The sequence below is a fragment of the Coffea arabica genome, chromosome 3e (assembly GCF_036785885.1).
Source record: "Coffea arabica cultivar ET-39 chromosome 3e, Coffea Arabica ET-39 HiFi, whole genome shotgun sequence".
NCBI classification, from domain to species: domain Eukaryota; kingdom Viridiplantae; phylum Streptophyta; class Magnoliopsida; order Gentianales; family Rubiaceae; genus Coffea; species Coffea arabica.
Genome location: NC_092315.1, coordinates 10,712,808 through 10,724,222, shown reverse-complemented (window position 1 = coordinate 10,724,222; position 11,415 = coordinate 10,712,808). Strand labels below are relative to the sequence as shown.

General features: G+C 36.6%; 1 protein-coding gene across 1 annotated transcript; it reads right to left on the bottom strand.

Moving 5' to 3' along the window:
• Window positions 1–8,612: 8,612 nt before the first annotated feature.
• Window positions 8,613–9,433, bottom strand: LOC140038970 (glycine-rich protein-like). The gene is made up of 2 exons (XM_072084718.1): window positions 9,266–9,433; window positions 8,613–9,100 (listed from the first exon to the last, which is right to left on the bottom strand). The coding sequence occupies exons 1-2, from the start codon at window positions 9,354–9,356 to the stop codon at window positions 8,808–8,810; spliced, it is 384 nt and encodes a 127-aa protein (XP_071940819.1). The 5' UTR covers window positions 9,357–9,433; the 3' UTR covers window positions 8,613–8,807.
• Window positions 9,434–11,415: the final 1,982 nt, after the last annotated feature.

Here is an 11,415-nt window from a genome sequence, read left to right as displayed (position 1 = left end):
TTATTTCTATGCTTGTTAGTATTGGGTCATGTTGCTGTGATGAATGACACAATCAAAGTGAGTGGGTATGTGGTCAAATATGCGAGCCGTGCATTTTGTTTCCCTTGGCAATGTCGTTGAATGTTGAATATGCTGGAATTGACCCATTCTTGTAACTTTTGGGGAGCTTTTGAGCCTTGCTTGAGCATATTATTCTTGTTTGCTCTATTTTTGGTTGATTGAGTGGGTATAGCACATGGTATTGGCATTCTAGAACTTGCTATTTTATACATGTCGAGACCACATTTTGTTGAACTGGTACATTTGAAATGATAAGGGCATTTAGGATTTGACCCTTTTAGCTATCTAAAACCAAGCCCTCATCTTATTTCCCAAATAGTGAACCAATTTGAGCTTTTATCCTTCGCTTTTGGTTGTTATCCGTGTTTGTTAACCCGAGACCTCTTTAAACTCTCTTGTTTATCCCTGTGTTGTCAAGGGATGGCTGAAATCCATCATTTGTGCAAAGCAACCAAAATTTGGGGTTGCAAGTGTTGTTAGATTGGGAGCTATATGATGCTATTCTTGTATAAAGAGGGAGAAATTGGAAAAAGGCCACTGACCAGAAGACTTTGTCTTACAGGGCGTGCCCACGCCTTGCAGGACTTTCTCTTTTAAAAAAAAAAAAATTCCTGAAGAGACCTCGTGAGCAGAGGACTATGGGCTACAAGGCGTGCCCCCGCCTTGCGAGCCGTTTACTGCAAAAAAAAAAAAAAAAAAAAAAAAAAAAAAAGGCACTTGCACAGTGTGTACAGCAAATGAAAACTGCCTTGTTTGTGAAACTCCTCCGGTAAAGCACTGTGGTTATTGGTGAGTTTCGGACATTCTCTTGACACTTTACCCCCTATCTGTACCTTCTTACCTCGCCTCTCACCTGAGCCCCATTACAACCCTATTAAAGTCCCTTTGATTTATGTGTTTAGTTCACTTTTAAGTGGTGGAGATGTGATAAATGTGCAAGCCTATGGTAATGGCATTCCGTGATGCTGATTGGAGTGTTCCTAGTATTTACACATTTTCTTTGAATTACAACCTGTCCGGTGTGTTCTAATTTCGGCGATATTGTCAGGGATCTGAAATGCTTGTGTTAGTATAGACTACTGCATGACTCTGCTCTCTTGGTTGTACTTCTGAGCTCTGAAATGCTTGAGAACAAGCATTGACTAGGTGTGGGGGGATTTGATAGAGCGTTTAATTGGTACAATTTGCACTGTTATTTTATCCTAATTTTGGCTATTCACTGTGCCAAGTATTGAGGTTTAACTCATATTTCATATTTGTATGAATTATAGGTGGTCGGCATTAAAAATGATCTCTTGAGGCAAATTTCCAGAAGACCCTTCGTCTCAGAGCGTGGCCACGCCAAAGAAGGTAAACGAAACCGAATGCCGGACCCTAGTCCACGTGAACCCGAAGCATGGGATCACAACTCTTTGCTCCAGGCTTTTGTTCCAGACGTCTCTTTTACTTTTCTTTTGGGGCGGCGGCTATAAAAGAGAAAAAGAAGATTCAGGATCGGGGAGAAGGACTACTTTTAGCTTTAGTTTCTTTTTTCTACCTTTTGGTCAGACGCCGTCTTTTGTTTTTTCGTCTTCCTACTTCGGCAGCAATTACATTAGAAATTAGGGGGACATTAGCTTCCGTCTGGTCTCTTTTCTGTCAGACGCTTTTGGGTTTCTCTTTTCTCTCTATCCGCAATTAGGGAAAAAGATTCCCCTTGTGCGCGCTGCTCCATTGTGGACGCAAAATACGAAGAAACTGTTCCTTCATTGTTTCACCCTTCCAACTCTCCGACAATCAATTGAATGAACTCAATTAAATCGCGCAAGGTTGATACGATGAGGAGCGGCTAATTTTCTCCTCTACCCAAAGGTTGACGCGAAGGCGCGGTCCATAATATCTGTGAGATCTAATCGAATCTTCATTATTTCTTCCAATTTATTGCTATTCGTGCGTTTCCTGAATTAATTGTTCATGGGTATTGTATTAATTGAATATCAACGGCCGGGTATTTGATTTAATTTAATAGCCTACTGCCACGTTAATTAAATAGAATCCGTAATTGTTCATTTAGTTAACACCCCGTGGCAACCACCATAATTGGCTTTATGATGGGGAAACGCAAGATCTAGCTTAAATAAACCCTCTTAGCGTGTTTATTGGTTAGGGTTGGGTTCTTCTAGCTTTAATGCAATTGGGTAATTAAATTCCTATGGTCATACCTAGGGTTGTTATCTGGTTAGGGAAGCAGTTAATGGTCGTACCTTGACTGTCGAAAAAGTAAGGAAGAACTGGTTGTCAGAGCTTATTGATAACTATAACCAACCTAGTGATGAATGGATGAAATACCTTTGCATCGATGAGCATTTAATTGGACCGTGCCTGAGCAGTTGAATCTTTGGGTAGAATTTTATTAATTGCTATTTTTAGTGAATTGTGCTTTGTGAGTTGGTTTTGAATTTAGTTCGCTTTATTTTTATTCTTATTTTTATTTTAATTGTTTGCCTCCCATTGAAAATTCCCCAATTCCATTCTACTAATTTGGAAAGAAATAATTTCCTACCCGCTCCCTGTGGAATCGAACCTACTTGCCATTGTACACAAAAGTAATACTCTTATAGACTAATCTGGTATATCGGATCAAGCAAACTCTTCGGGAACAGGGTGAATCAAGTAACCCATTGCACACCTAGGGTCCCTGCTCTAGTACTTGGATTTGTTCTATAATTATTTGTGGTGGTAATTAGGACTTTTTAGTAATTATTATTGCACAGGTTCGGCACCTGTCACTAACGCTTTGCCACCTAACCTAATTTTCCCTCAACTTATTGCTTTTGTGATGCAAATGCCACTTTTCTTGGATCCATTCATGAATCACCAAATTTGACCTTTTCTTCTATGTGAATATTTTCTTACTCAATAATATGTTTGACATTCTAGTTGCAATAAACGTAATCAATGTCACTTCAATGTCTAAATTGATTGACAATAATATCTCAACATTTTCTTGAATATAGGACGTCAACGTTATCCCCTCCCTAATGGTCAATTTGTATCTCTTAAGACATAGAAGAGAATAGAGTAAATGCTCTTGGCATATGTGTCTATTTCTTTAGTTGCCTTAAAAGGGTTTGCAATTTATGATATTATGGAATTTGTACTAATTAAGGTAATATTCTCTTTAATGCCCAACCACATCCTGGGCCGATGCCATGACCCATTTGACGGCAAGTGGCAAACAATTTCCTATAAATAGAGGTCTATCTACACAAGCTTTCTCATCCTCCTAAAATAAATTTTGATTACATAAAATACTTTGAGCAAAAATGAGTTCCATGAAAATTCTTTTCTTTTGCATTTCCTTGGCTTTAGTTCTAATGATTACCTCGCAGGTGGCTGCTAGGTAATTGGTCGAGACTTCCAATTCAGTTGACAATTGTAAGAATTTATTCTCCAATTCAAATTCCAACTTGTCTTACCTGTCTAGGTTTTTGTGTAGCATATGTTAATTTACATCTTTGGACCACAGAATTTAACATTTCAATTTATGTATATAATTTCGGTTGTACATGTGAAGGGCCGGAGTACTAAAAAACATAGCTGACCTCTATAAGCCCTTCCTGGAGCGGACTTGGGGTGTAATACTGGTTAATATATGTGTTCTTTTTTTCTCAACTCGTTTAATTTTCCTTCTAGTTACACTGGTTGTGTAATTCTTATTTTAGATAGGTATGGATATACAACAGGTAAATTTTAGCCAAGTTTAAAACTTTAATCCAAGCGTATGAAAATTTTTAATAATGATAGTGTATAAAAAATTAATTACAAGAACTATGTTCATTATGATAAAATTCTCTATCAGTTTGTAGTGATTAACCATGTTAAGGGAATTTGTGAAAAAAAAAGACACTAATTTTGACTGTACATCGGAAGACAGAATTTCAAATGATAATGATACTTAATTGATATGGTATGCGTTAACCAAAAGCTTGCACACAAATCTGTCGAAAATTTACTATTAATTAACGCGCATGCCCTATTTACGCTTATTGCAGCCAAGACAGATGAAGCAAATGGCCTAAAAGAAGCCAAGTACCCAGGTGGTTATGGTGGGTACCCCGGAGGAGGATATGGTGGTTATCCCGGAGGGGGGTATGGAGGATATCCTGGAGGAGGTTCTGGAGGGTACCCAGGTGGTGGATATGGGGGCTATCCAGGAGGAAGGTATGGTGGATATCCTGGGGGTGGATATGGAGGGTATCCTGGGGGTGGCCGAGGTGGTTATGGTGGATATTGCCGCTTTGGTTGTTGCGGCCGAAACTATTATGGTGGGGGTTGCAGGTGCTGCTACTATCCTGGTCAGGCTGTGGATGCTGAGCCTCAGAACTAATAAAGCCAGCTTCTAGCAAACTCATGAATGCTCAAGCAAGCTCATTGGTGATATATAGCAGTACTTAATAGTGTGAAGTGTAGATAAGAGCTTGACGAGTGATGTAATATGTGTGCAATATATTTGCTTTGCTAGTTCATTATAGCAAATTATATGGATGTGTAATCACGTGTGACCTCTGTGAGCGCTTTTTATGTAATGACAATACATTCTCATGCAATTTGAAGTTGGTTCTGTAATTTTCGACTGTAGAAGATTGAGTAATATTAGTATTCCATTTGAAGTTGGTTTATCTAAATGAGTTACCTATTATCAAATTGCTCTTTATTGCTGTTTTGGGTATGCTGAATCTATCAATCTAATACAAGTATTTGCGATAACGCATTTGACGAACTGAATCTTCTTAATTTCCTGTTCGGTTATATGTTTGCCTTACTTATGCACCTGTCTGTCAGATATAGTTTATAAGCTGAAAGAAATGATAAAACCAAATATTTAATCTAGCCATGGAAGAAAGATGTGAAAGTTAATGATGGAACAGAATTTGTTTACTTAGTTTCAAGATCTAACTCTCTCAAATATGTCGACCATCTAATTGACTAGTTGACTATGAGAGATTGAAAATTGAGCTATTGTGGAATGGGAATATCTGTTATGAACTTGGTGCATAAGTGCCCCCAAAACACAAACATGGGGGCATCACTTGTGGGAAACCATCCTAATCACCATTCTACAGGGCTCCAATTTGTATAAATCAATAAAACTTAAAGTTCAAGAGCTCAAAACAGTTAAGAGATACTTTCCACTCCACTACAAGGTCTGAAGTATATTTTGTTAGAGGATTATCCTGCAAGAAGCCAAAACTTGGCGCATAGTTTCACTATCCCAAAAGAAAATTGAAAGTCGACATTGTCCGCATGGAATACAAGTGGTATCTCTGCATTCTATGAAGTATTGATCTCTAATATACTCTATATAAGAATTTTTTCTTGGGAAGTATTCGTGCATTGCAAAATTTGACATGTTCTTTATTTGTTATATACTATCTTTAGTGTAAAGATGTTTGACTTGTTATGCAACTTGGAATGAACATAATCAAGTCACTCCAAATTCCAAGTTGATCGACAATAATGCTTGAAATATTCATGATTGTAGGAAATGAATTATTCTCTCCATAATGCTCAAATTGTTTCTCTAAAGAGATACAAGACAGACGAGATTAAGTGCTTTTGGTATATCTCTATTCCTTTAATTTTTACAAAGGGACTGCAATTTATGATAGTAAGGCCTTTGTATTAATTACAGCAATCATCTCTTCAACCCTCAACTATATCGTGGGCCAATGGCAAGACTAGGGCTGTAAACGAGTCGAATCGAGTCGAGTTTTGGCCTAATCAAATTGAGTCTTGACTTAGTTTTATCAAGCTCGAAATCGAAGTTAAACTCGATGAACTACCAATTTAAAACTCGAGTTCGAAAAAAAATAATTGTTTTGTTTTTTAAAAAATAAATAAAATAATATTTTTTTAATAAATAATAAAATATTACAGCTATGTATATGTTATTTTACTATTAAAATAATATATATATATATGTATTCGAGCTCGCAAGTCGGCTTGTGAGTTAACTAGTTTAATATTTTTTAATTCGAGTTCAAACTCGAGTTTGACTCGAGCTCAATATTGATCGTGTTCAACTCGAGTTTTGATTTGACCCGCTCCCGAGCGGTTCAATTCGTTTACAGTTCTAGCCAGGACCCTCTATAAAATAGAAATCAATCTACTGCAGCTTTTTCATCATTCACAAAATCAGTTAAAATACTTAAAATACCTCGAGCAAAAATCGGTTCCAAGACACTTCTTTTCTTTTGCATTTCGTTGGCTACAGTTCTAATGATTAACTCAGAGGTGGCAGCTAGGGAATTGGCCAAGACTTCCACGTCTGTTGACAATTGCAAGACATTTATCCTCTACTAATTTCTGCTTTTCTTACAGGACCACAAATTATATCATATTTCAAATTATGTACTTATTTCAGTTATAGATGTAAAGCACTGGACTATTACGACACAAATCTGACGTCTTTAAACTATAATAGACGTCAACTAAGGTGTACAAGAAAGCGTTCAAGGCTTCCCTGACGTGGGACTCGGGGCATAGTGGCTGGTCATCTATGGTTGGCAACGATAAGCCTACCTGCTAGTTGGTTGTATTTAACCATTTTAAAGACAACATTAGATTTTCTTGGCACGTAGTTTAGAAGGAAAAAAAACTTCCAATTGAGTATAAAATTATTGTTTTGTTATTCGTTAAACTAAAAACATGTATAAAAATTAGTCCAAATATGAAATTTTCAAATGTATGACTCCAAATGAATTTATGTGAAAACGTCATTCCTAGATTACACTAATAAACGTATTTATTATCCTCAATGCAGCAATGACAGTTGAGACGGATGGCTAAAAGAAGCAAAGTACCCTGGAGGTGGCTACAGAGGGTACCCCAGAGGAGGCTACGGAGGTGGTATCCTGGAGGAGGTTATGGAGGTTACCCTGGTGGTGGATATGGGGTCTACCGAGGAGGAGGTTTTGGGGGATATCCTGGGGCTGGATTTCGTTGTTGCGGCCCAAGCTATTATGGTAGGGGTTGTAGGTGCTGTTCTTATCCAGGTCAGGCTGTGGTTGCTGAGCCTGAGAACTAACAGAGGCAAGGGATGTAATATGGACTGTAAGTATTCGGTAGTTCGAGATTACCTTTATGTGTCTCTTTTATGAGCACTTTTGGTGTAATGGCAAAATAATCTCATGCCATATGAAGTCATTTTAGTGGCTTTGCAATAAAAATGTGTAATTTTTGTAGTCCAAAATACAACAAAATTCAAGACTAATTTTGGTTGGTTCATCTGTAAATTAGTTAATTAACCATTATCAAAGTGTTTTTATTAAATCTTTCTATTTTGGGTATACACAATTAACTAATCTAATCCAGATATTCGTGGTAATAACCCTCTCTCTATCCAATTCTGTTACATGTTTGACTAAAAATAGATTAAAAAAAGCCCTTTACCCTACCTCCGCCTTCTCAGTCAATTTTAATATACGAGCGGAAAAGAAATGATAGAACGAAATATTGAAGGGTTAATTACATAAAACCCCCTTGTGGATTCACCGATTGCTGCATGATTTTTGACATTTCCAAAAATATGCATATTACTCTTTTGTGATTTCATGAAAAGTAAAAACTAAAGGAAAAGCAGTCTCCGCAACATCATCAGTTGAAATACTGCTTTTACTTAACCACTAAACCGAACAATGGCTTGATCAAAGAGAAATTATATGGATAAAGACAAAAATCACATGAGAGATAATGTAGATATTTATGGAAATTATGGGAGACCAAGTGAAACTATAATTTTATTACATGCATTTTTGGAGTATGTCTGATTGAATTGACACAATCATTTGTTCTTTCTGTTTATTTTTAACTTTACATAAAAATATAAAGAAGTTATGTGAATATATTGAAGCCCCAAAAGAGTCGTGGTAATATGAAAACCCAGGTGGAGTCATGTGCAATTTACCCCATACCAAAAATTCATGCTAAAAGCTCAAGTAGATGTTGTTTTGTTTACCTAGTTTCACGAAAACGTCAAAAATCTGTTTGACTAGCAGACTACGAGATTGAATATTCATGTCAACTATACAAAAAAGTCGCAGAGTACACAGAATTTGAGGCACACGGACATGTAACACTTGTGCAAAATAGGGGCAAAATAGGTTTCCAAGAACCATATTTTGGATCAGCATATATGAAGGGATCCTTTAATTGATTGTAGTTTGTCGTTTTCCAATATCAGTCACATGACTATCTGATTTCATAAACTTTAATAACACAATATACTAAATAAATTCAGAGGACATAACTTTGTTCATTGCCTGAAGTTTGTTGCACACAACAGTTTCTAGATGTACTCGTAAATGATCATAAACCGACCTTTGCCTCTTTTGTCGTTTCTTTTTCCTGTCTGAAAGGAGTCAAGACTTAATGTAGGTTTTTGGAATCTCTAGTTGAAACCTCAAAGTGTTAAAGAATTTCTAAGCAAAAATATACTTGAACAATTTTGGGTATACTTTAGACAATGCAGCATATAAGTGAATCCAAGCAGAAGTGCTAGCTGTTCAAAATTGAAACACACATAAGATTTTTCATGCTATTGAAGTAGAAAAAAGTACATCATTATATTCAGTAATTCATCTAATGGTGAATGGATACCACTGATTAAGCTCTTATTTTTATAGCACAGTACATAGTTTTAGTACTTATAGCCTCTTAATTTGCTCCAAAGGCATTGAGGCATCATGATGCATAAGGCCTGGCTATTAGTTTTGCGGTTCAGTTTCTGGCTCAGCATCCACAGCCTCACCAGCATATGTGCAGCACCTGCAGCCATAATAACCTTGGCCACAGCAACCATAGCGGCATCTGCCACCACCATAGCCACCACGGCCGCCGCCACCATAACCACCACGGCCGCCACCATAACCACCACCTGGGTAACCCCCATATCCACCTCCAGGGTAACCCCCATATCCGCCTCCAGGGTACCCTCCATATCCACCACCAGGGTATTTGGATTCTTCCAGGCCATTAGTACTCTTCTCTGCAGCATTGGCTGCAAATGGTCACAGGATCGTATGCAGAATTATTAGTTAGTGCATGAATTTTAGCAGGAAAAAAATATCGTCTTAGAGTAAATTATGTTATGCAAAAACGTCTATATTTTGTAGGTACAAATTGTTGAAAAAGGAAAGAATAAGTTCTTGAGTGGATAGCTTACTATTTTCGGCCAAATCCCTGGCTGTCACCTCTGAAGCAATCATCAGAACTACTGCCAAAAGGCATAGGAAGAGAATTGCCTTGGAACCCATTTTTGTTTTCCTCACACAACTTGGTTTATGAACTCAAGATTTGGTATTGAGAGCAATGAGAAGGATGAGGAAGCTGGAGCAATCTCTACTCTATTTATAGGGAGATCTACGTGACATGGTTCTCGAAGAGGGAGAGATAAAAATATGCATGGAAATGTGTCGACCCCATGATTTAGTTGGCTGTTGAAGATAATTATGACTGCAATATCTGATGGAATATCCAACTTATCACAGCTTGGATTCCCTGTTTGGATTTTATATTCTAGTGGCATTATTCAAATCCATGGAGGGTAGATAGTCAACCGTGTGATAAGATATGGCCCATGTATAATGGCATGATTCATGAATGGACGTATATTACTAGTACTACTTGCCTTGATGTGGGATGGGATTGATTAGGGAAGAGTAGGAAAGTTAAAGTATCGAATTAATTGCCTGTGATTTTTATTACCTACACCAGAAACATGTATACAGATGTCAAAAATATTTGTGCACTTGTTACATATAAATCTTCAACACAAATCGTGTCGCTACTCAATATAATCAAGAATATGTTTGTCAAGCTACTCATATTCCGCAAAAAAGGTGGCAAATTCATACTTTTTCTTTCTTAACTTTAGTAGGCACATTCTGTATTTGTGTAAAAGAAGCCATTGAAGAATTTAAAATTTTCAACTTGCTCAGTCTCGAAGCTGTGACTTTTTATTACTAGTTTTAATAAGGATTAATAATATTTTGCTCCCTTGGAGTAGAGTTTGTGATCGTACTTTTCCCTCTAGAATGAAAAAATTATGCAATCTTGTCCTCCTTAACACTAGATAGTAACTAATTTATCAACTCCAATAAAAAAAAAGTGATTTAATGACTAAACTGCCAATGTTACTGTGATGCATGGCCAGAAACACTCAGGTGCTACAATGTGCAAAGAAATAACAACAGAAAAAAGAAATAGGATCGAATAAGGAGAGGCATCTATAAAAATTAGTATAAAACCTATTTAACACTCTATTACTCAATATTAGGCCATGTTCTTAGGGTATCATCAGTGAATCAATGAAAGAAGTAAGGGCTGCTGATTATTATTGGAATTCTCTCAAGAGTTTTAGTTGTGAGGTTGCAGTTTATGTTATACTTGTTTCTTTTCCCCCTTATGTTATACTTGTTGGTTTTAAAGAATGTTGAGCTTATTGCTAAAATCCTGGATTTTTGCTACTTTGACCATTTATTGGTTTTGCCAAAGAATTCAGAAGTAGGCGTTCATCATAATAACTTTGAGGAAAATTGGAAGAAAAAAATTTTACATTCTTTGAGAGTGTTAAAAAATACAACATCCATTATATTGGGAAGTAAAATGAGTGACAAGAGTATATTTTAGGTATTTTTTAGTGTGTTTTATTAATTAGTTTTGGTGTGTTTTATTTACTTTTATAGCTAATTAACTAAGTTTCTAGTGAAAATATGTATTTTATGGTTTTAGTGGTAAAAATTGCATTTCTATGGATTTTTATGGTGAAAACTTCATGTTTTTGTAGGTTTAATGATTCAATCATCAAATGGTATGAATTGAGAAGATAATTGGATGATTATGGATGATTTGAAGTGGTTTAAAGAAGATGTGAAGTACAAGAGAGGAAATGCAATCAAGAATAAAAGGAAGCTTCACAACTTTGATACCTTGTGGTATTTTGACAATATCTTGAGTTACAAGCATTGGATTGAGGTGATTCTTATACCATTTTGAAACTAAGAGATGAATCTACATTTGGTATGACGACATCGAAGTTCAGTTCAGTCGTTTTCATTGTCAAAAAGTCGAAATACAAAAGTGCAACTCTGCTATCGAAAACTGAAACAGAGCTCTGACCAGTTGATAGTATTTTGGTCATATCTTAGTCTACAGAGCTTCAAATTGGATGAATCTTGAGGCATTGGAAAGCTAACTCAAAGGCTACAATTTTTATGGTTTGCACAAGAGTTAGTTCGGCCTCCATCATTGCGAACATAGCAGTTGAAGTGGTACTGAAGTGAAAACGCGACTATCAATACGCGAGTTGAAGTC

Excerpts from the sequence above, each read along its gene's own strand:
- LOC140038970 (XM_072084718.1), bottom strand. The coding sequence starts at position 9,356 with ATGGGTTCCAAGGCAATTCTCTTCCTATGCCTTTTGGCAGTAGTTCTG. Across the intron at positions 9,101-9,265 it reads CAGGGATTTGGCCGAAAATA|CCAATGCTGCAGAGAAGAGT; the intron begins GTAAGCTATCCA and ends GACCATTTGCAG.